The 23,622-nt window shown below is 43.6% G+C and overlaps 1 protein-coding gene across 11 annotated transcripts in view; it reads left to right on the top strand.

Moving 5' to 3' along the window:
- The window catches only part of sox6 (SRY-box transcription factor 6), a 132,942-nt gene that overhangs the window by 85,918 nt on the left and 23,402 nt on the right, over positions 1 to 23,622 (top strand). For 9 of the 11 annotated variants that reach the window (XM_053435546.1, XM_053435574.1, XM_053435527.1 and 6 more), the window contains 5 exons: positions 8,073 to 8,196; positions 12,042 to 12,121; positions 19,490 to 19,639; positions 21,887 to 22,064; positions 22,314 to 22,501. In XM_053435546.1, the coding sequence (XP_053291521.1) occupies positions 8,073 to 8,196; positions 12,042 to 12,121; positions 19,490 to 19,639; positions 21,887 to 22,064; positions 22,314 to 22,501 (720 nt within the window). The remainder of the gene's footprint in view (positions 1 to 8,072; positions 8,197 to 12,041; positions 12,122 to 19,489; positions 19,640 to 21,886; positions 22,065 to 22,313; positions 22,502 to 23,622) is intronic. The other 2 variants (XM_053435536.1, XM_053435518.1) reach the window with 1 other exon arrangement.

Below are 23,622 nucleotides of genomic sequence, written 5' to 3'. Positions count from 1 at the left end.
GGTCTACTTAAAATTAGTCACCTGAGGGTTTTGTTAAGCAGCGCTGGGACGGGTTAATTTACAACGCAAACTTCCAGCCGTCTATCAGTCCTCACGGGCGACGAGAACAATCGACACGAGACAGACGATCATCAGGCATAAGCAACGTGAAGCTGTCGAAATTAATTGGGTGCTAAATAGTGTACATCTATTCTCTGCGCAAACATACGATGAAGGAAAAGTACTTTTCCACGCGGGTATCACAATAAAGCACCTGTTCGGGGCTCCACAGACCTTCCCTGGATGAAGGCACAGCACATACACTTAACACCCATTGTAACCCAACCCTCGAAAGGAAAATATCAGTTGGGGGAGAACACATCCTCCAGTGTGATGTTGATTTAGTTTCCTCCCGCTCTCTGCATGGGCTGTGTTTTCTCTGCTAATGTTGTGCAAACTGTTTTGTCTTTGCGTTGGCTTTGCGCGGCCATCATCCTCAGCAGTGGGCACACTCACAGGGGAGAGGGAGCCGCATTAATGGGCTCTACTGTGTACGGGCAGCCGGCAGGGAGAAAGGGGCGCGTGTTTTCTTAGGGCCGGGGTGGCAAAGCAAAGCATTCAGCCCATGGTCAGTGTAAAAAGGAGCTTTTTGTTTTTGTGGTAAGTAGAGTCTAAGCATTCCTCAGCGTAACACAATGAATGAGCCGGTTTGTCCTGCGCCATTTCTCAAAAAATAGAACTGTAGAATTCATTCCGAATCTGTTCTCCAAATCTTTTTTTAATTTAATAAAGTATTTCCTTAATTTCATAGCTTATCTTTGAATTACATATTTTTCCAAACATGTTCTGATTTGATATAAACTCTATAGTTGTTTTTCTCATTATCAGTGGATGATATTTGAGCATGTTTGGAGTCTCAACAACACACTTGTCTCTAATAAAACTCGCGGCTCCTGACTGGCCTGTTCTCCGCTGAACAACAGAATGGGCTCTGTTGTTTTCGGTGGCCCCAGCAGCAGCTGGGAAGTAACAGTGAAGACAGAGCCTGTCTATGATTGGAGGATGGGACCGTGGGGGAAACCCAGCCATAGTGTGGACAATTCTGTCACACAAATTAGGGTTGGTCTACGGTTTCACCGCCAGACAAAATACTTTATTCTCATAGGCATTAGAACTGCAAAGATTTTAAATACATGTTTAATCAGGGAATTTAATATTGAACCCGTGCCTCGAGGGAATGTTTCTTATAAAACACATAACAGTAAACAGTGGACATACACAGCCTTTACACATTGAGTCTTGAAGTTTGCAATATTTCCAAACCTTTACAGCCACATTATTTCATAAGCCTCACACACTTAAATCCATCTATTCCTTCCCCTGCTCTGTTCCCATCACATGGATGTAGCCGGCTATCTGACTAGCCCGTGTCCAATGTTCTTTAGAAACTCACTTGGCCCCCTGCAATGAGGGTCGGAGGCATTTCACTCATTCCCATTTCCATACAGCGAGGATGTATATGCAGGATAATGATGCCCCCCCCCCAAACCCACTTGTGGGTTTGTTTATGTCTGTTCTCTTCTTTCCCGTCATTACGCATGCTGTTTGAGGGAGTCCCCATGGATTTGGCAAGTTTACTGCAAAACCTTAATTCTACGGCCAGACCTTGAAAAAAAATATTCATTCTTACTAGCATCTCGTCCCTGCCCCCCCACCCGAAAAACAGCCAATATCCTGCAGAAATATAAGACTTAAAAGATTCTGTATTTTAAAAGGGGGTTGTAGTGCAGGCTTGTGTCACAGTGTAGCCATATTGTGTCAGCGTGGAGAAGGGATGTTTTTTTATTTTTCTATATTTAATATGAATGTTTGAGCCTGTCTGGAATTAAACACAGACAATGTGACAGAGAGAAATGTCTTATGAAAAGTCTTTTGTCACATAAACCAACAAAACGGCTCCTAAAAATATATTTCTTTTTTAATTTGTGGACAAAAAAAAATAATTTTAAACATGCATCTTAGAGCACAATTTGGATTTGTGCAAAATTTCAATATAATTTGTATCAATGCATGATTTTAAATATCCATTCACATGAACTGGGTTTTTCATTTGCAAATTTATTTCTACACATTTTTGTCCACTTTTCCATCAGTCTCGAGGTCACGCTCTTATTTAATTTCCTACAACATGCGATACCTAAACTGCATTAAATGTGAACTGTGTGCAGAAATCCTGTAAATGCGAAGCAGTGTATTTAATCGAACAGTGGCCTGCAGTTTCACTCCTTAGTTCCAGCAAAGTCCGGCGGAGCGATGAGAGGGAGGGAGGGCCAGAGAGGAGGGATTTGGGGTGGGGCGGTTCAGAGAGTTGTACTACCCTGCGTTCAAGCTCCCGTCTTAATATAGACATATTGAAATGGCTGTTTTCCAAGAAGGCTTGTTTTACTGTGTAAGGAATTAGTGGAACAAGAAGTCATCTATTGGTTATTCCCTCTGCAAAGCCTGACCTCACTCAAGTGTCTGGATTTGCTGCACTGTATCTCAGCTCTGTACTGTAGCACACACAGGCGTAACACTCCCACCTGAGCCAACGGTGCCTGCTGTCAGGGTACTGTACTCCAACAATTCACAGAAAATATCACAAGACTTTTCTTTTCTTTTTTTTAGGCAAGCGCTTGTACACTATTGATCTTTGCTTCAGATTTCTGTCTGTTGAATTGGAGCAGAGAAGGGTGCGGGACACTAATTTCACATGCAGGAAGGAAGTGAGGAGGAAAAAGGTCAGAGACTTGACAAGGACAAGGGCCCTTTGTTAGTGACCCGAACCTCTCCAGTCTACTCGCCCTCCCGTTCCAGTGCGCTCATTTCCAGAGCAGACAAGCAGGAATAATGTGTCTCAGTCCGCTGGGTGGTAATATGAAGACCTTCATTCAGAGGCAGAAGTCTGGAGCATCAAAGTCTGTCTCAAATCTATTGATCTATTTGTCTGATTACCATTAGCTGCAGACAAATCCAAACACCAGCTCACCTCTTTTTGATCCAGGCGTGTGTCTGCCACGTGTTGCAGCGGCTCACTGGGCTCGGCCACCATAACCGGCAGATAAGTGACCTGTATTAAAGGAGTCATATTTGTTTAAAGAACTGCTGATTGTTATTGGGGGCGGAAAATCCTGAAGCAACACGAGCAGCCTAGAAGCGCCTCCACTGAGTGATTTTCCTCCTGGTTAGGCTCCAGTACAGTGTACACCCAGCGGGCTGTGTACACAGTGGCGGGTGTTAAACAATATCCTGCTGTCTCGTGTCAATTTTACTGTGTGCGCTGCTGTTGGGATGGAGCCAGACTTGCCAGTTTCATCGAGATCACTTTCCCTTTAAACAGATCACAAAAGGTGATTTCTACTCGCAGGCGTTTGGAGTGCAGCTCAGTGGAGGGCAGGGGGGGGGGGGATGAAGTGTGAACTATCAGTTCTTACAGTAACAGCTGGAGTCTCTCCTCCCTGGGTGAAATTACAGAGCCTCCTATAGAAAATGTGAAAAAGAAGGTTAGCGAGAGCCGCTGATCTGACAGCTACTAAAGTGTGGAAGTGATTTTATTAAAATGAGATGTCAGTGCAACATGAGTCCTCCGCTAATTACTGGTGATTGTGATCTTTTCCTAATGGAAAAGGGAACCTATTATAATCCAAATGATTGTACAGGATTAAGAACATCATCACCATGAGCTCCTTGAAAAAACGTCGGCTACTTGCGGTCATGTTGTTTTCTGTTTTTATCACGAAACACATGACATGGTTTTACTTTTTATCTTCAAGGCAAATGAATGCAGATCATATCCGAGATAAGCATCTGTGTGTGAGAGGTGTGTTAAAAGGTGTCAAGTAGCAGATAATCAGGATATTAGACGCAGGATCTAACAGTTCTTTTCAAGCTAATAACCAAGAAACAAGGTGAGAATGAGGTAGGACTTTGTCTTTTTAGCTCCTTTTGTTAACACTCCCTGAATCTGCATGTAACTTGTGGCATGTGTCGAGCAGCAAGCTTGAGCGTGGCTCGGTGCGTGCAAGTGTAATGGGGTTTAGAGGGAAAGCCAGCAGGGGGTCCACAGGCCTCCTCTGTGCTTTGTAGAGGCTGTAACAGACAGTGAGGAACATGGGTGTTGACAGGGGCCCGAGTGAGAGCTGTAATGCGCTGCACATCTCCATTTGTACTCTGTGTTATGGAGCTGCCTGCTCATGTTATAGGTGGACGCTTAAATGTTTATAAAAAAAACGACTTAATTTTTCTTGGTAACATTTTTACATAGACTATTTAATCACACAGTTGGTTAACAATAAAGGTGCATCTTACATCTGACATGTCTGTCTGTAAGCAACTACATGTGCACGTAAAGGTTCATCATTCATGAGTTAATGCAGTATTAATTAGTATCTTGTGTGTTTTAAGTGATTGGAGAAATAAGGAGCTTTTTCAAGAATACCTCCTCTTTAAGACCTCGTGTTTTTACACATCAGGCATGAGACTGTCTGATTCGCCCTCTGCAGTCAGACCCTAGCCTGTGCTGCTGTTGTAAAACATTCATTGTTGTAAAACATTTATTGTTGTAAAACAAATCATTTCTGGTTTAGCTTGGTTATCAAGCAAAGATTTATTTGCTCAAATGAATGGTCATAATAATAAAAAAAACGTTCTCAACAATACACAATGAGGCTAATTTTAAAAGAACCTAAATTTGGAATCAAGACAGTTGACAAATTATGCAACTAAAATAGGACAAAGACGTGATCGAACTCAATTCTGCAAAAATAACTTAACTCAACGCAAATTAAATCCGATTAGCACTTAAATGACACGTTATCTATACGGTGCTTGCTGCAGAACGGCAAGTTGGTTCTATTTATCAAACACCAGCATCTCCTCGAGAGGGAAACAGATTGCGTGCTGGCCTGCTACAGACTTCATCAGGTCATGTGAATTGATGATACATGTTGCAAGGCGGCTGAGTTCCCCCGAAACCTCTGTTGGAGCGCGTGCTGGCAGAGACGAGGGCCTCAGCCAAGTCTGTCTGACTGATCACTACAGATGCTCCTCTTCAAGTATTCCGAGTCAGATCCTTAGTGCTGGGTCTTGAGGGACAAACAATAGCACCTGTTCCTCATAAGATAGCCCATTCATGTATCTTTAATGAAGCCTGGGGGCAGATGGTGTGAAATGACATTATCCAGTACTTAGCAGTGCTAAGACAAAGGAAGAGCAGTGCCAGCACAACAATGGCGCTGTATTTACGAGGAGAAGGAAGAACGCTGCCCAAGTGCCCCGCTCACATCTGCTCCACTTTATTCTCTGACTCCTCAAGATCATCTTGGCAATAGAAATATCCTGGGCGCGCAGCCCACACATAGATGAACTTGAGTGAAAGTGGAAGGCACACACTCTGTATGCACTTTTACTGCCTCTGCTTTTTTTTCATAAACGTATTAATTTTTCTTAAAAAATTACCTCAACCGTCAAATTCTTGACAACATTTTTCTGAAAATGTTATAATCTCCTCGGCTGATAACTGACAGCTCAACAATCCTCCACTATTTGTTGCCACCTTGAAGCTCCTCAAAATCCACCTCGCCTTTCTCTGACACTACTCGCCGTAAATTAAACTTTAATGCACGGAGCTCATTACTGCAAATCACAGCAATTCACACCCAATGCATTTATTTCCCCTTCAACACACATTTACACTCCGTCTTGCCTCAATGAATCTTGTATATTCTGCCCCATATATTAAAATAATAATAGTAATAAAAAGCCGATGTCGCTGATGAAATGATATCGTTATAAATATGTCCAATAACTGATGCCTTTTTGCTTACGTCCATGCACTGTGTTTAATATGTATGTATCTATAGTATAATCCTGTTATTCTAATTAATGCAGTCACATTTTTATTTAAAGATAATTTAAAAACAATTAAATGATCGAGTTGCCTGAATGATTTTCATATTGTTTCTTCATGTGATGCAGCTGTTTTTCTGATTTAATTTAAAAAAGGATGATAATAATTATGTTTAAGACCATCCTTAACATTATAGCAATGCACTTTAAAGTTGCATATAAATATTAGACCTGCTCAGATGTTTTAACTTAGAAGAGTGTTTGTCTTCTTTATGTCTGAGCGAGAGGAAATGTGGACAGAGTGCTGTGGAAGATATACTTACTTTGAAAAATGTATTCAAAAGTCAAGAATGATCACATGTGGAAACAAAATGTGTCGTGTTGTTTTCTCTGCAATAATATTTGACAGTCGATAACTTCCATGACATATAACTTTTAATTTACTGCAGACGCGTGTTCGTTAATTCATGAACGTGTCTGAACTACCGTGCGGCACGTGTGTAACACACATGCAGGGACGTGGACTTGAGGGAGCCCTTCTCTGTCCCGTGACTGCCACACGTTCAGAAACAGTCTCCATCTGGTTTTACAGTCCAAATACACAGACAGAGAGAAGCTGTGTTCCCCAGTGTCCCCCCCGCCTGTCACTGGCCCTGCCTCATGTTGTGACATTAATTATTGTGTTTTTCCATATGTTCCATACATGCAAGGCCAAGATCCATCTTTCATCCGTTCAGACTGGAAACTTGGAAGACAAATCCCTATAAAGCAATGTTTTATTTAAGGTCATTTGTCGCAGTCTCCTTGGACATTTCTTTTTTCTGCAGTAAAAGCACATTCTACAGAATTACTTCTAGAAGAATCACATACTTTTCTATTCTTCCTGTAATGCACTTTCTGCACTTGCACTTCTGGAAAAGCTCAGTAGACATAAAATGTTTATATTTATTTCGTTTTCAGTTGAGCTCTGCACCTCTGGACAGATCAATAAAGTAGTTTTTAGTAGGTTTAGCATGCTAGCTGCAAGAGAAACCGTGTGCGACTACTCCGGTAAAGGGTCTACAGGGGGACCGATGCAGGCTGAAAAAAGTGGAGATCATAGCAGACCTCAGCCAGAACACGGGGGGGGGGGGGGGGGGGGGGGGGGAGTCGCTGCTCGGAGCAGGTTGATTTCATGCCCCGATGCAGCGGCGGTAATTGCACCCAGACCCGTTTTATTGCGAGTTGATTTTAAGGGGGGATGAATGGAGAAACATTCTGTAAAGTGTTTATTTTGGGGGATGACCTTTATTAACCCATTTTCCAGGCAGGTTCCCCTGAGGTGGCCTGGCTCGGTGCGAGATTAACTCTCGCAGGCCCGTGGTAGCGGCGCTGCTCCCCATCATAGACTTTCAGGAAGCTGAGAATGACAGTGAGATTGGAACTTGCAACATGTGTAGAAAAGAAGAAAAAAACACACACCACTTTTGAGACATAAGCTACTCACCCACCCTTGACACACACACACACATGCAGGGAGTTTGTGTGGATATCCGCAGTCGGCCAGTCAGCAACAGGCTGGACGGTGAAGGTTAATATGCGAGTGGAGCAGACAGCCAGAGAATGACATTAAAATGAAATACAGCGAGTGGCAACGACTATTCAACTGCTTGCTATTTTTCCTCCGCTGAAAACAGACGTAGTAAATTACTGGATTGTCTTCAGGCTTTTATCATCTAAATAAATGATCACCCAGGATTGTGTGTGTAGTTGATCTTTCCTTGAGGTGAGTGTGTATGTGTGTGTGTGCGTGCGTGCGTGTGTGTGTCTTTGCGTGCACATGCCGATCAGTCTTCGTCTCTGCACCTGTGTAATACATTCAACAATCCCCTTGCTGACATGTTGTATCTGCTGCAACAGAAGCCACACAGACCTGCCGAGCCTCTCCGCTCTCTGTCCTACACGTCGCCTCCTCTAACTGATCCTGGAACAATTGCGTATGCGGGGCTCTTTGAAGTTCCAAGGTAAAATTGTGGTTTGGATTAAGAGCAGGCGTAGCTCGGCGAGGTATTGTGTGAGCACACGAGGGCCGTCACTGCCGCAGAGCCCCCTGTCAGCACGCGTTAGGAAGAGCTGTGATCTGGCCTCCCCCCTGAGTGGGCTGTGTGTGTCTGTGAACCATGCCTATGCTTAGGCCTCTCTCTGATCTCTGCTTCCTATCTGTTCAGCAGGTCCAGGGTCACATGCCTCCGCTCATGATCCCCATTTTTCCACACGACCAACGCACTCTGGCAGCAGCCGCCGCCGCCCAGCAAGGCTTTCTCTTCCCCCCGGGATTGTCTTATAAGCCAGGTATGCTTGCAACTAAAGTCCTTGTTTTGTCTCTCTTCTCTCTCTCTATTTGTTTCATCTTTCATTCATTATAATGACTTGATACATTGTCCAACAATAATAAACAAATGCTTCATTCACACGTGAGGCCATTGACACGATCTGCTCCGTCTGAACTTGCACTTGGGACCAAACGGCTGGGAATGTTCTAGTCCAAGTGGAACAATAGATATGGGCCGAGAAGCCGAGGAATGTAAACAAGTCTTCAACATGAAAGTATCTTTCAGTAGTTTGCTGGCTGTAATCTCTTAGTATCCACTGTGAGAGATCCAGTATCACGGGGGGTGAACCCTGCATGAAAAGTCCTCCTATTGTCAGCAACTCCCGTTTTACAATTTCACACAGTTATGTCTTTCGACGGGAGAATTAAGTAATTAAAAGACAATTGTGAGTTGGAGAGGTTTCAGGCTGAGGTGAAGGAACAGGTTTCCATTGCTTGTAACAGCATGTCTCCTTCTCTTCCTTTGTTTTTCAAATTGAGCAAAGACAAGATCCACAGCTTTAGAAATAAAACTTTAATGAAAAAAATGTTGTAACATGTTGACTGATGCCCAGCCAAAACAGTAACCGTATGCACCCTCATATTCTTGTCAACATAGATGTGCTTCCACATACTGATGTAAACAAATTGTGTAATGCAATTTTAGACAAATCTCTTCATTTTAGATTTTAATCAAATTACAAAAAAATAACTTCAAGGCTTTTTTCCTATTTCCTCTGCCACATGCAAATAAAAGGAGACAATGTTGTTTTGATCAGTGTCAAAAAGAAAAGGATTTGTGAGTCAGACAGAAAAAGGAAAAGTCCACTCATCTGTTATAAACCCAAACCAGAACCAGAACAAGGAATAGGACTGGAAAAGGGAAAAGAAACACTTGGAAGTCAGCAGGTTCGCAGCAGAACATTAGAAAGGTGTGGTAGTGCAGTTAATGAATTAACTATAAAACCACAGGATGAAAAAGAAAGTCAGCTATTTTGGAACTATGGAGCCATGACAGCTTAAACAAAGTGCCTGAGGGCAAGTCTTTTACCAGTGTGCTTTCTGCGATAGATTTGACAAGGAAAATCTTTTAGTTCAAATAACAGGAGCTATTATGGAATCATGGTGAGAGGTCGCCATGTGTATGGTTCCTGCATTATTCATGAGTCCATGGAGAAAAAAAGCAAAGGGGGTCTGAAAATGACTCTTGCAGTCAGGAGAGGTATTTTCAAAACATCTATTATTTCCCCCCCGATCCAACACAATATACACAATATTTCTGTAGAGTACAATGTTATCACCACCACCTGCAGGGTGTACAGGATGCTGCCGTGTCCTTTCTCCATGAAGTGAGTGGCCAAGCATTCACTTCCAAGACTAAGGCCCACTAATCTGATGTTATCATTATGAGACAGCCCCCGGGGACCACTGCTTATGACCCCCAGCCCTGTGGTGCTCGCATTGGCAACAGAGTCATTCTAGCACCATAGTGGTAAGTCATCACCCCATCCACTGGCTGTGCTCAATGGCCTGGTCTTGCATGGTAGACAAGCACAGTCACAGAGGCACCGACTCATCTTTTAAACAAATAGATACAAGTCGGACTTCCCAGTCTGTTCGCACTGTTTACACAGACATTCAGTCTGATGTGTGTCTAATGGACCCACAGAATGACCTCATAGTCTTTCGCTTCCTCTGACAGTCTTCCTCATAAGCGCCATGCTGACAGTTCAAAGTGTCCTCATGTTATTTTTAATCTTCAATCTCTGATTTTTTTATCACTAAATGTGTCACTTTTAAACCAATTTCCTGATATTGTGGCGCTTGAAGCACATGGTTTTCTTCTTAATGTGAAGTAGACTTTGGTTCAGGATGCAATTTTCTGTCCGAACCTTAGGAAATTAACGAGGCCCAACAGGCATTCTGTCTTTTGTATCCAAACCCGACCCAAGCCCAACGTTTTCCCTGATTACAAGCATGTGCAGTGTGAAAGTAAAAGTAAATAGGCCAGGTTGGGAATCCACCTCTAATATAGTAACTTAAATAAATCAACTTAACCATCTAATTAATTATACCTGTTTATTTGTGTCTTCAGTAAAAATTCTTGGCAAAATAATGACATTTAAAAGGCACTTTAAGAAGACAAGTGTGATCCATTCATAATATTCATTCATCATTATTTGATCTGGCCAAAGAAAGGTTTCAGTTTCATCCATCAACCCTCAGCAGATCTATGACTTTTATTTTATAGAATAATATGAGCAGGGAAATATAGCCGTTTGTGACCACGGTGTCACCTGAACTACCCCCCCTCCTCCTCCTCCTTTAACATTCAGAGTCTTGGCTTCAGGCATGGGACCAGCCATGGAGAGTTAAAAAAAAAAAGTAAAACTCAATTTTAAACGTAATTCTCTTTCACCACTGATGCTAAACTGGCACAGTTCCCATTCGGCTGGAGCCTCGACACAGACTGTGCATCCAGGACCTTGGAGCCTGAGACCCCCAAGCAGTGGAGGGGTGTTCACTTAGCACATGACCCCCCCGCAGGTTTCACATGACATCTTAAGACATCCAGCCATTTGTTATTCCCAAATCCGACGTCACAGACGGCACGGAGCGAGAGAGGCAGAAAGAAAGCGATACCAAGAAAAAAGGAGGTGTAGAAATAACCACGGTACACAGCCACACATCCAACCCAGCACTATTTGAAACCACTTCTGCTGTGTGATTTTATTTGCTACTAAATGGGGATTGAATTTCCATGGCCTGTATCACATTGTGCTGTGCTGTACAAGATTGCAAAGTGAGGCGAGCGGGCGATGGCAAAGTGAAAGAGAAGGTATATACATTTACCTTGTCTGTGGCTTAATGGCTCCATATGTTTGTGAGGAGATGTGACAGGCAGAAGTGGGGCCTGAGCGAAGGCCAACTACCCCTCCCCTCTCCCTCTGTGTTCCCCCACCTCCCCCTCCTCCAGACACATGCCTCAAACCACCCTCCCCTCCATGAACGCCGTGCTGCCCCGTCTCACTGGGGCTGTTCTGTCTGTCTCAACACACCGGGCTGATATGTCAAAGCATCTGTACCCCGTGGATATCACTCATACTGCAGCCGTTTTTTATATCGCTGTCTGACAAAGGTGCTGATGGCAGGCGAACAGTAGTGAGTAGTAATGAATAGTGCTGCTATTTGGAGACCAATTCTTCCTCGCTTGATCACAGTGACATGTGAGATAAGAATGTGTGGGTTCTTTTTTTTTCTTTTTTTACTCTTGTTATTGTGACTGCACACTTGTTCCAACCAGTTCACATACAAGTGTTTTCACTCTGCTGCCAAAGCTATCACTCAGACCCAAACAATGTAGCGCTAAACAATGGCCAGACAAGTCCACAGCTGTTAGAATTACCTGATAGAACATGCTGGTCCTTTGACATAATGGCTAATTGAATACCAGGGAGAGGAGATATTTAACATGTATTATGAACACGCATGAATGCACACACACAAACATCTTAAAAGAACTCCTTACTTGTTCAAATATTTAGGAGCTATTGCTGTCATGGTATTTTCAGAGAGTAGTGTGCAGGTGGAGGTAGGAGAGAATGGCGTGGAGCGTTCCTGAGTAATCCTGCTCCAGTCAAACCAGATTAGCCTTTTGTTAATGCAGATGTTTGGGCTTGAAGCCGAGGGCTCGCTGCAATGTGCCACATGGCTGTGGCAAAGTAGCGGAGGGCCCAGGATCCGTGTTGGCACTTGCCTTGCTGCGCTGGGCCGGCTCATTGTCTGAACCTGTACGCATTGTTGTCTATCTCTCCCTCTCTGACAGGTGATAACTACCCGGTGCAGTTCATTCCATCCACAATGGCAGCTGCAGCAGCGTCAGGACTCAGCCCCCTCCAGCTTCAGGTATGTACAGTACGATGACAAAGAATGCTAGGGACGCCTGCCAAGCCCAGGGCAGAAAGAACGGCTAAGCAGCTGTACGCCAAGTAATGAGCTGCGCACTAAATAATCCTGGAGGCCCCCAGCTCACACGTGCTTATCATCTTATATATGTAATTTATCCCATTTTATAGAGGATTTATCCCCACTAGCTCTGCCCAGCAGAGGAGGGAGGAAGATAATGGTTATTAGAGGGAATGAGAATCACTTTGGTTGTCTTAATCGCCTGCCGGGGAATTGATCAGAAGACAATTGACTAAGCAAGCAAAAAATCTCCTTCTTAACTGCTTAGCTGAAGCTTTTCTTTAATCACTGTGAGGAAAACAAATGAGAAGAAACAATGGATGTTCGCAGTGAAAGCAGACTCCTGGTATGTTACACAGAGTGAAGCTGAGAAAAGGCGTTTGAGCAACAGAAATGTTGGGACAGGTTCCAAGCCCTACAGGCTTTTCTAACAGCATTTAAAAGAGCTGAACTCAGGTCAGAGCTTAACCTGAGGACATAATGTTTAATGTAGATAATTATCTGCATTGCACGGTTCAAGTTATTACTATTAGAGATACTATTGTTACCACAGCTCTCTCAGTCTCTGCCTGATCTTGTTGATAAAGATTATTTCCATTAAATTGTGAAGTCACACAAGCAGCAATAGGAGTTTAGGATAATTTTTTTTTTCCTAACACGTGTTTTAGCCACCACTGATGCTTTGTCAACAACAGCATATAAAAAGGGGGTGAGACCTCTTTTCACATGTTTGTAGGAATATAAGCTTGAGGCTGCATAAGAGAATGTGTTTCCATAGTTTATAAGTGTAACTTAGTTTGTGTATCGTAACAAAGTCCATTGGGAAGAAGTAGCTGTTCAGATAGTCATGCTGAGTGTATTTATAGTGGTGGATGAGGTCAGATGAGACAGTCATATATCTGAAGGTTGGGGTGAGGAGGGGAGACAGGTCTAGAGTCATTAATTCTCATAATGTATCTAACCCTGGGAATGGGCAAAAACATAGCCTCCTAGACCATGACTTGGCTGACCTTTAGAGAACACAGTAAACAAAAAAGAGGTGCATTTTCCATTAATTGAAGTCTGTCAGCTTGTCCCATATTCCGCCTGCTGTCTGCTATTTACCCTGCATAGAGACTCCCCTTAAAACAGCAAGGCTAGTCAAACATGCCCTTTTCTACACTGCTGGGATCAACAAACCGTGCGACTGCCACCACTTCCTCTACAAAGCACCGAGAGGCTGCCGTGATTAAATACATCATATCAGCCCAGACTTGGAATTAAGTTACAGTTGCCTCCTGCCTTTTAAAGCTATAACAGCAGCAACACGCTCTGTATTGCAAGTATTGCAGTGTACTTCAGTGTGGGTGCGAGTTTGAGTGAGTGGACTCGTGAAAAGAATCTCATCAACAATGGAAAAATCACAGCGTGATAACAAAAGGGGATTTCTAATTTGATGTGAAACGAAGTAAAGAGACACTTTATCTGATAAGTAGTGCAATGAATGGCTGCCATCTACAGCAGTGACAGACATTTACACATATGCAGATCGGGCGACTTTTTTATTCAGACTCCACTGGTTAGTTAAATTAAATTAAAACAATACATATATATATATATATATATATATATATATATATAAATGTAAAATAAACTATCCCTGACAATATTCACCAACCATATGATTTGAATCATTGCATCAACTTTAACTGTCCTAAACTTTTCTATTTCTACATCCTCCCATTCTTCATCTTCCTAACATAACACATACAGAGAAATAGAAAATAACATGCACATACCCCCCCATTAAAATATCTCTTCCTGTCAGCTGCATTGAAAGGTATAATTTCCGCCGATAGATTGTGCAATATATGAACCTTAAAAATTATCTTATTGGAAGAATTAATTCCCACAATGCTGCAGAGGTAATGTGATCAGCCATCCAGTCAGAGAGGCCAGCCGCTCCGTCAGTCTTAATGTTGGCTGCGCAGCCTCTTCACAATCTCCTCTGTCATAACAGTCTGGGATCCCCCCCATCCCCTGCCCTTAAGGAGAAGAAAACCCAACAAGGTAACAAAGGCTTAAAGCTGATGGATGTAAATTAATCTTCTAGGGAGCGTTTGAGTGTAGGAGACTGTAATTTGCTTGTCAATACAGGATGGTAGCATCACTCCGGCGGCTGGCAGACTGCAAGTGGCTGTCACCAGGCGTTGCTGTACCACGGGGCAATTTCACTCAATGTTTTCCTGACAGATTGGCTCTCGTTCTCAACTCACAGGAGAGGAAGGCGGGTAAACTATCCCTGCGCGACATGCCCCTCTTCATTAGTGCCCACACAGGGCCAGGATGAGCCCAGAACCAGCAGGAAACAATGGCTCCGTCCCTGCCTGTCCTTCTCTAAATACAACCGACACCTCTCATCTAACAGAGGAAATTGTGCTCAGATTGTATCCCAATCTGTCTGGACATCTACTATATTCAATTGAATGGAGGGACAAGGCGGGAATTTCCCTAATTCCACAAAAGAATTTTCTATTTAGAGTAACACTTAATTTGCTGCCTGTACACCACACATTGCATCAGTCGCCAAGTAAAAAACAATATACTTAATGCCAATATCAACTTGATATATATCACCCTTCCTTTTTACAGAACCATTGAGAGGGTCCTGCTTTTCAATTGGAAGCAGGACTTTGGGGTTAGAAGGCATTATTAGATAAAACAGAACATTTGGGTTCTCTGCAGGGTCATGAACTAAATCTAAAGAAATTATCTGCTTTCACTCAGTGCAAGCTTCATCTTCCATCTCCTGCCGTTTCTGTCTTAATTTTCCAGTTTTCCACCTTGAACCTTCTCTAAGTGTCTTAGTCTGTATTTTTCTCCCCTCTTTTCTTTGCTCATCCCGTCCCTGCGTTTCACTTACTCTTTTTAACCCCAAATTTCCCAAGTCCATCACATCCTTAAGCCGCTTGAGTTCAGACCTAACATGTAATGCAATTACCATCCGCCACATTTGCTATGGCCTCTTGGCCCGTGATGAACCTGGGCCCAGCCTCGGCTCGTGCTCCCTTTGTAAAGATGAAAAGCAGCCCACATGCTCAGCGACAACTAGGACCAGATCTCAAGCAGACATATCTGAAGGAGTTCTATAGAGGCTTGGACGACTGGAGTGATAAGAAAAGGGTGTTGCGCAGTCAGGGACAAACAGGAAGAAAGTGGGAGGGCAGCAAACCGCATTTTATCTTTTGTTTGGATGTAAAGGTCTGTGTAGTATACATGTGAAGAGATGGCTTCTGTCATTAGTAAGTGCAGCACTTTTGACTTTGAAAGAGAAAGAGAAAGAGGAGGAGGAGGGGAGAAAAGAGAGAACGGACATACTGTAGCGAGCAGCTGTTTCTGTGTTTATGAGCAGAGGCGCTTGGTCTTTGAAGGTAACCCAGAGCAGTGCAGCAATGCTAGCTGTGTGTGGAAGGCTGGCTAATAGGACGGCTAGGTGAGCAGCTGGATGGAGGCAGTGGTGAACAGAGGGACAGATGGACAGATCTAGAGTGACCCTAGAGTGAGCAACACTGAATGAGAAGGCTGGCGCTGGGGCCCCTGGGCCTGGAGAAATCCACACACACACTCTTGCACAAGGCGGGCTGTGTTTGTGTGGTTGTGTGTGCCAGAGAGAAACTGATACAGAATATGTATATACTGTAGATGTGAGATAGAGAGATAGAGAAAGGCAAGAGGAGGGAGGGGGGGATAAGAGCAGAGCAGGTTGGGTGCCAGCAGATGAAACAGATGTTGGGCCATACTGGAAAGCATCGGCACAGTGCACCAGGACGCTTTCCTCCACTCCTGACATCTGGGCCTAGCCTGGGTCAGCCTGCCTGGTCGCCATGGGCAATGAGCCTGTACAAGCCTTGTGGCAAACAGGGCTGGCGCTGTGCTGCCTTTTAAATGGTGTGGTGCACTGAAGCACAGTTAATGCTCTCATATCCAGCCCAGTGCTCTGCACCCAGGCCAGACAGAGGTGAATGAGACATTGACAGACAGATGAACTGACGCAAAACAAAGAGATGAGCGTGCCATTAAGAGACTGTCAGTTCAAAAATACTTAGCCCAACGCAGAGAGAGATCAATTGGTATTAGTAATTGTTTGGTTGTTAGAAAAATAATTTGTTGTCTTCATTTGTATATTTGTAAATGTGCAATGCACTGTTATTCCTGGCAGTAACAAATTCCTGTTGTTTTTATAATTGATTATATTTAATATGAAGCCATAGAATTAGTTTTTTTGAAAGCATATTAAACCTGTGAGATGTCTTAACATCATCAGCAGAGTGTGATATCAGTTTAATGTCGCAGGCAGAAAAGTGAGCCTCCCTGTTTAACCTCTGCTGCCTCCAGAGGGCTTGTTTTTAATTACCAGAGGCTAACAGGCTGACCTTGGCTGTGCTGCTCACTTTAAATCCATGCTTGCTGAGATCTGCTCCATTCTGGAAAACAGGGAACGATGGGGTCAAAAGAGAAACCTTAGATGTTCTAATTTAAGTTTGGTATTACTACTTGAAAAGAAAAGGTTGTTTAGGAAAAAGACAAATCCTTTCAAAGAAAAAAGTAAGACATGCTGTATTTCACTACTAGTTGTGCATACACACATTTTAATAAAGACAAATTCCATTAAGTTTTCTCTGCCTTCATGCTGAGAAAACACATATAGACAGTTTTTTAAAAATTTCTTTTAACACCCACATTGCAAACTCATTAGCTATCATTTCATTTCGCTGTTTTCTGCCATAATTCAAGCTGTGCCGGCGGCTTTTCAAGTATTGTACGTTTCCTAGAAGGTGTTTCCCTTTGTCGGAAAAAGCTAAACAACCAGTTACAAGTCTATAGGAAAGGTAAGAGAAAAGGGAAACAGAAGGGCCCAAAGCTATGCTCAGGCTCTCTCCCACTATGCTCAGGCTCTCTCCCACTCCTCCCACTTCTCCCAATACCCCAGAGTTGGAGCATTGACTTTCAGCTTGACCCTCATTACCATGAACCTTTTGCTACCCCCACCTGGCAAGTAGATATGAAGAAGGGGCTATTAGATGTGAGGGATTCAACTGAGAACATTGGGAAGCAGACAGATGTCTTCCGCTTAGGGAGAACAGCCATGGGAGGATGTATCATCCTTCAGCCTCTGACACCACAATGCCTGTTACCATTGACAACTCTCTGTTATGTTTTAATCTTATGACGTGCTTGGAGTCAAACAATTTTATAATTTGCTATAAAGATATTGCCTTTGATTTGTACCAAGCCACACCATAAAGCCGGCGCGAAAACACACCATGGACTGAACTCTGACGTATTTCACATTTGTCCTTGAGCAGTGTCTGGTGGTTTAACACACCTTTCATCCGACTTTCCGTCTGATTGTATTTATTGTTCTTTAGCTCCTGGAGTCAGACTGTTCCTGGTTACAAGGGCTTCTCACCCCATGGCACTGACCTGCTAATCAGTGCTGAGAAGGGGGCATCCTGACTGCGTCTAATTTGAGGGAAACTGTAATTATGCTCTTTTTCCGGGACAATAAAGTTCTTCCCACTCAAGGTCGGGGGCATGCCCGAGCGACAAGCCTGTTAGCAAACATCTGTCCAACAGACTCCGCTGTTCTACTGAGACTCATGTGTGGCCTGGAGTGACGGCCAGTGAATGGAGTATCCTCTCTCTCTCTTTCTCTGACATTAACCAAGTCGAGCTCAGATGAGGAGAAAATAGAGTTGGGTCTGCTCCTGTGTCCATTTCTGTCGTAGACAAAAGGCTGTTTGTGAGGGAGGTGGGGGCAGTGCTATCATTGTGGGAACATAATCAGTCTGTCATTTCCGTTGCCCATGTGCTGTTGTTATCCCCAGGTCCCCTGAAAGAATGGGCCTTTTGTACTGCCGCTTATATGGCAGTGATAAAGTTTCTTACAGGAGCACATGTGTGTTTATATCTGGAGATATGTGCATGGACATAAAGTGCTTTGTCTGGCATCTACACGGATGAAGGTGAGGCCAGCGGGGCCGGGTGGCTTTTTTCCATCCACACAAATGCAGGCTGTATGTGGCCATTGTAACCGGGAAATGAGAAAGAGTTTGCTGATTGGCCAGAGGACGAGAACTTAGATTCTCCCTGACAGCACCGTCTGACTGAATAGCACAACAACCCGTGAAGTTTACCTAGTCTGAAGAAAGCAGGCCAGTGGGGGAGTTAAGGGCTGCTATGTCTCTGATGAAGTCAGGTCTAAGGCCACAGTAGCCCTTATTTGACAGACCCCTACCATTTACAGCAGGAGACAAAAGCCAATGACATCACTTACCTGGTGGCCAATCAATGCAGACCTGGCGTGGAAAGAGAACTCAGCGGAGTGCTGGGCTCTGTGGGACAGAAATAACAACCACAAAAATAATAATCGAATCAAATCAGTCTCATTTTATTTGTTTCAAGATTTAATGAAGTTAAAAAAATAGACACATAACTTAACGTCAATAAATTAAACTGTAATTGTATCCAGGATAAAGGATGTATTACTTCGGTAGTCTGTAGCTCACCAGAATTTTTTTAAATACTTCCAAGCCCTAATAGTTAACCACTTTTTGTACTATACGCCACATTATCAGCCCAAAGTGAAAATTTATATTGAGCTTTCAGAGTTCAACCCTGTTACAGGCTTCGCTTACTGAGGGCTTAGCCAGTCTTTTAAACCACCCACTTGTGTGGTAATGTCACCAACAGTCGGACGTCTCACTGATTTAATGCCAAGGAAAATAATGGTGATTACATCAGTGTTCTTTGTGCAGGTTTCTAAGCCTTAATAATGCTGGTGTTTAAAGTCTCCTGTGATGGCCATCCAACTGAGGTTGGGTTTCTAACCGTGTGGAGTAGGACTGTCTCACGTGGCAGCGTGGAGACAAATCACAGACTAGAGACTTCAATGGCAAGCTGTGTAGATCTAGAGAAATGAGAGATCTTTGCAAACACACTTGCATCCAGTCGGCAAACTTTTCTCTGTGATGAGTGGAAAATAGGGGCTCCAAGTATTTTGAATGAAAGCCATCTCTGTGTGGTTTTTAAGACTGCTGTCTCTCTCTGGGTTCAGTCTTTGAAATACAGTTAAGACCTTTGATGGAGGTTCTCTGCCAGCCTTATGGAAAGAGAGGAAAGACGTAAAAGAGAGAGAGAAGGGGGGGGGGGATGAAGGGAGACACAGAAGCAAGAGTTCTAGGGAGAGGAAAAGACAGAATATGAAACTCTGAATGTTTGCTGGATTTGGATGTTAACGCCTTTGCGGGTTTCTGCACCTCCCCACAGCAACTGTATGCAGCCCAGCTTGCCAGCATGCAGGTCTCTCCTGGAGCCAAGTTGCCTCCGCTCCCCCAGGCCCTCAATGCGAGCGGGCCCATTTCTCCCTCCTCTCTGAAGAATGACAAGAGTTCCTCCAGCCCCATCACTCAAGTCAAGGTAGAACCCTCAATTCCTTCCACCCGCCAGTCCAGCCCTTGAGTGGTACTTGACCTAGCCTATAGCCTAGTTGGTGTTGTAAGAATAAACTAGTGTCTACGCTGTTCGCTGCTACAGTCAGTTCCTGCAGCCGACCAGTGCTGAGCCCAACCTCTACCAGGCCATCAATCTGCAATGCTTTAACAAGGCCCTCTCTCTTACCCAGAACTCTGTGGACATTGTTGCTATGGCTATGGCTGCTCCAAGCCAGTAATTTGTGGAACACATGGTTTCTAATTTTTCCTCACAATGAAAAGTGTTTTTTCCCCTTCTTTTTTGGTATCTTAAATGGAATCAAATAATTACTACAGTGTGATTCAAATGCTGACAAAAGTGAAGCAAGAATTAGGATGGATGTCTTTTTGATTTGATTTGATTTTTTTTGGGCTTTGTAAACAAACCAAAAGCAGGATGTGTGTTTTCTGCTGCTGTATGGCACGACTCCACCAGACCTCCATGCAGAGGAAAGGACGCATATACATCACCCCCACTCACTGAGACCATAATCAGAAACATGCGCCCATTTGGAGAAGTTTAGCTTAATAATATTACAATGGAGAAAGACCATAAATCATCTCCTCGAAATGGTAGCAAGACACTCCAGCTTTCTTTTCACTCACTCGCCCACACACACACTCCTTCAGGTCCCCTACCTCTTGGGATTTACACTGAAAGATTGCCCTCAAACTGACTCAACACTTATTCCATCATTGGAGTACAATTCGTTATTTATCGATAAAGACCTAACTGCCGGAATGAGTTTTTTCAAACTCTTGTACGACAACTAGGTCGTTATTAATACAATATCAGTTTTTGGCCAATAGCAAAAAATATAGCCAAATATCGCAAAATTAAGGGATATGAATGAAGTGAATCAAACATAAATAGAAGGCAAACATACTCTGGCATCCTCCCATATGTGTGCACAGTCCAGTGGAATCAGCTTGCCTTTAGTTTTGTTTGTCTGCTTTCAGCCTCACTGCATGACAAACTGTTATTGGCACAGCAATAACAAGGCCTTGGGGCAGTCTATGCTTGAGCCATATGTTTGGACAAGGAGACACTTGGGCTTTGAAAAATACTGTTAACGGCAGCATGAGCCCTAATCTGATATAAAAAGACTGCTGTATTCACACATGATATTCTGGGCAAAGTGTCATTTTCTCCTCTGGGATGTAAATGTCGGAGTTGTTTCCAATCAAAATCAACCAGCATTTACAAATAAAATTAACGACAAATTTATTTAGCATATTGATTTTGGTGTTGTCCGTCATCTTGCAATATATTTGTATTTAAGGTAATTCAAAATGTAGTTAGGCACTGGATATTATGTACTTCAGTAAGAATTATTTGAACCATTTTTAGTATAGTTTTAATTAGCTTTAAATTTGCCTAGATTTGTTAGCCCAATTCACTTATCACAGTTTGCCTCTCAGGGCTTACCAATCTGTACACATAATAATCCTTAACCCTCGAATAATCAACAGGGGTAATTATAGGATACATCTTATGTTTGGGTACATTTATCCTCCTAGGAGTTGTATTTGCAGGTATTGAGACGGATAATCCTAGTTGCCAAAGTCCTGAGGATTGCACCTTGGAGTACAGTGCTCTTCCTCTCATATCAGTAACGGCTCTAAGAGGCTGCAACCAGCCCAGCATCACATACTATTATTTTTCTTCAGGAATAGCCATATCAAAGCCTATGATAAGACCAAGTATGCACAAATGAGGAATGGAATTAGAAAACAAGTTAATGAAGTAGATAATGTAAGTCGACATCTGATGAATGGAACAGCTGTCTTTGATCACTGGCACCGCCGTTATCTGGTCATTATTTATTCTTCGAACCAGAGTGCAGACACAGAGAGCAGAGAGGAGGAGAGGGAGAACAGATGAAGATGTACAGAGAGACAGAATCTGCTTTAATTAGTGTGAACAAAGGCGCTGGGCAACTGTGAGGGAACATCGCAGTGGCAGCGCTCCTGAGGAAGGATGTATGAGGAGAGGAGAAGAAAAAGAAAAAGAAGGACAGAGATGTAAGAAATCAGTGAGGAGGTGCGGGTCAGGATAGGTAGAGACCCTATAATTAACCAGAAGCAGAGAACTGTGCTGTCTGGGAAACCGGAGCTCCTCCAAAAGGGGAAGGGGAGGGAGGCCACCTATTCACATCTGTCTTTCCTCATACTCGTATCTCTGCTGCCGTAGGAGGAAGGAACACAGCCGCTCAACTTGTCTGCTCGGCAAAAGACGACAGATCTGCTCAAATCCCCCACATCCCCGACACAAAACCTATATCCCGGCGGCAAAAACAGCCCCAACAGCTTCGGCAAGGGTTGCATCCCCAACCCACTCGGCGGAGGCCTGGGACGGGGCTCATCTCTGGGTAAGACCTCAAAGTGCCTCCTCTTCACAAACACACACCACACATACACATACATCTGCTCAGTTCAAACACAAAATTACAGTATACACTCACAGCTGGGAAAACCACATTGCAAGGTCTCAGTCCTGTTTTTTTTTCACTTTAGAAATAAATGCCACTCTCAAGATGTTGTGTGAAGCAGTTTTTTTTTATAGCGAGCTAATTTTGATGCCCAAACTCTAATGTGTGTTTGTGTGTGTGTGTGTGTAGATATTCTGTCCAGCCTAAACTCTACTGCGCTGTTCGGGGACCAGGACACGGTGATGAAGGCCATCCAGGAGGCTCGGAAAATGAGGGAGCAGATCCAGAGGGAACAGCTGCAACATCACCAGCAGGGCATGGAGGCGAAGCTGTCCGCCCTCACTTCAGTGGGCCTCAACAACTGCAGAGTCGACAAGGTTAGGACTCCTATCATATAGCTCTTCATTCCCGATTCTAGCCCGTTCCACTGCAAGCATTTTTTCCGTAATGCGAAAGATGAGCAGCTGACCACCAGGAGTGCTCGGCTCTCCCTGCAAGTTGTGAAACTATTAAAGAAAGTGGAACATGGTGGTTTTAACACAGCAGTCATTCTTTAAGGCTAATATTTTTCTTTAATCCGTGTCCAGGGTGGTCATTTTGATAAGAGCTGGCATAGTTCAGTGTGTACGTATCTGTTTAATTAATATGAATATGTTTGCGTGTGAGCGTGTTTCGAGGGCCCGGCGTTGTTGATGTTGGTGTGAGGGCCGTGACAGGCCATGGCAGTGCCCGGTGCGGGTTAAGAAGACTCTGATGTCTCTGCCCAATTAAAGCAGACTTGCAGCCCTCTCCGTCCCCTGACACGGGATGGGGCTGCTTTGTACCAGGAGCACACACTCCCAGGGATTCCCTTTAAAAATATCTTCAATCGATGAGTCAATCAAGGAGAGAAAAAAGCTGTCCTCCTCTCTTCAGCTTGATGCCATGTTGCCAGTTGGCTGTGAGGAGCAGGCAGGAACTGGGAGCGATGCTCATTAATATTTCAGCACCTTACACTTTCAACCAACAGCCTCAACTAGGTCAATGTATATGTAAAAAAGTCAATGAATATCTATTTTGATTTCCCCCTAATTTGGTGTTTGGAAGAGATCACTGTCTATGCAGGTGGCAATCAACTATGCTCTCACTGAAGTGAAGCACATAAATTAGTGGAGCCCACAGAGAGGACAGAGACGGACCCTCCCCCTGTATTAAGCCCCTACTAACCAGGACAGAAGGAATCTTTACAATAAGTTATCCTTTTTTTTTTTTACATACATGTCACATTTTGGTTGAATAAACAGGCGTTTTTCCGCCTGTTTTTTTTTTTACTTTGGCCTTTAAGTGAAAACTTTACCATGAGTGTTTGAACATAGTATTTTCAGTCTAACTCTTGGAAGCTGGTGCTGCTGCCTCCCAACAAAGGTGCACGTGTGGCTGCAAAGATCCATTTACAACAGGAAACATGGCTACGGCTGCATTGTTCTTCGCAGGTAGAGCTTACGCCGTTTTACTCCCT

This window comes from Pleuronectes platessa, chromosome 1 (genome assembly GCF_947347685.1).
Source record: "Pleuronectes platessa chromosome 1, fPlePla1.1, whole genome shotgun sequence".
NCBI classification, from domain to species: Eukaryota; Metazoa; Chordata; class Actinopteri; order Pleuronectiformes; family Pleuronectidae; genus Pleuronectes; species Pleuronectes platessa.
The sequence above is the reverse complement of the archived record's forward strand: the minus strand, read 5'-3'. Positions and strand labels throughout refer to the sequence as shown.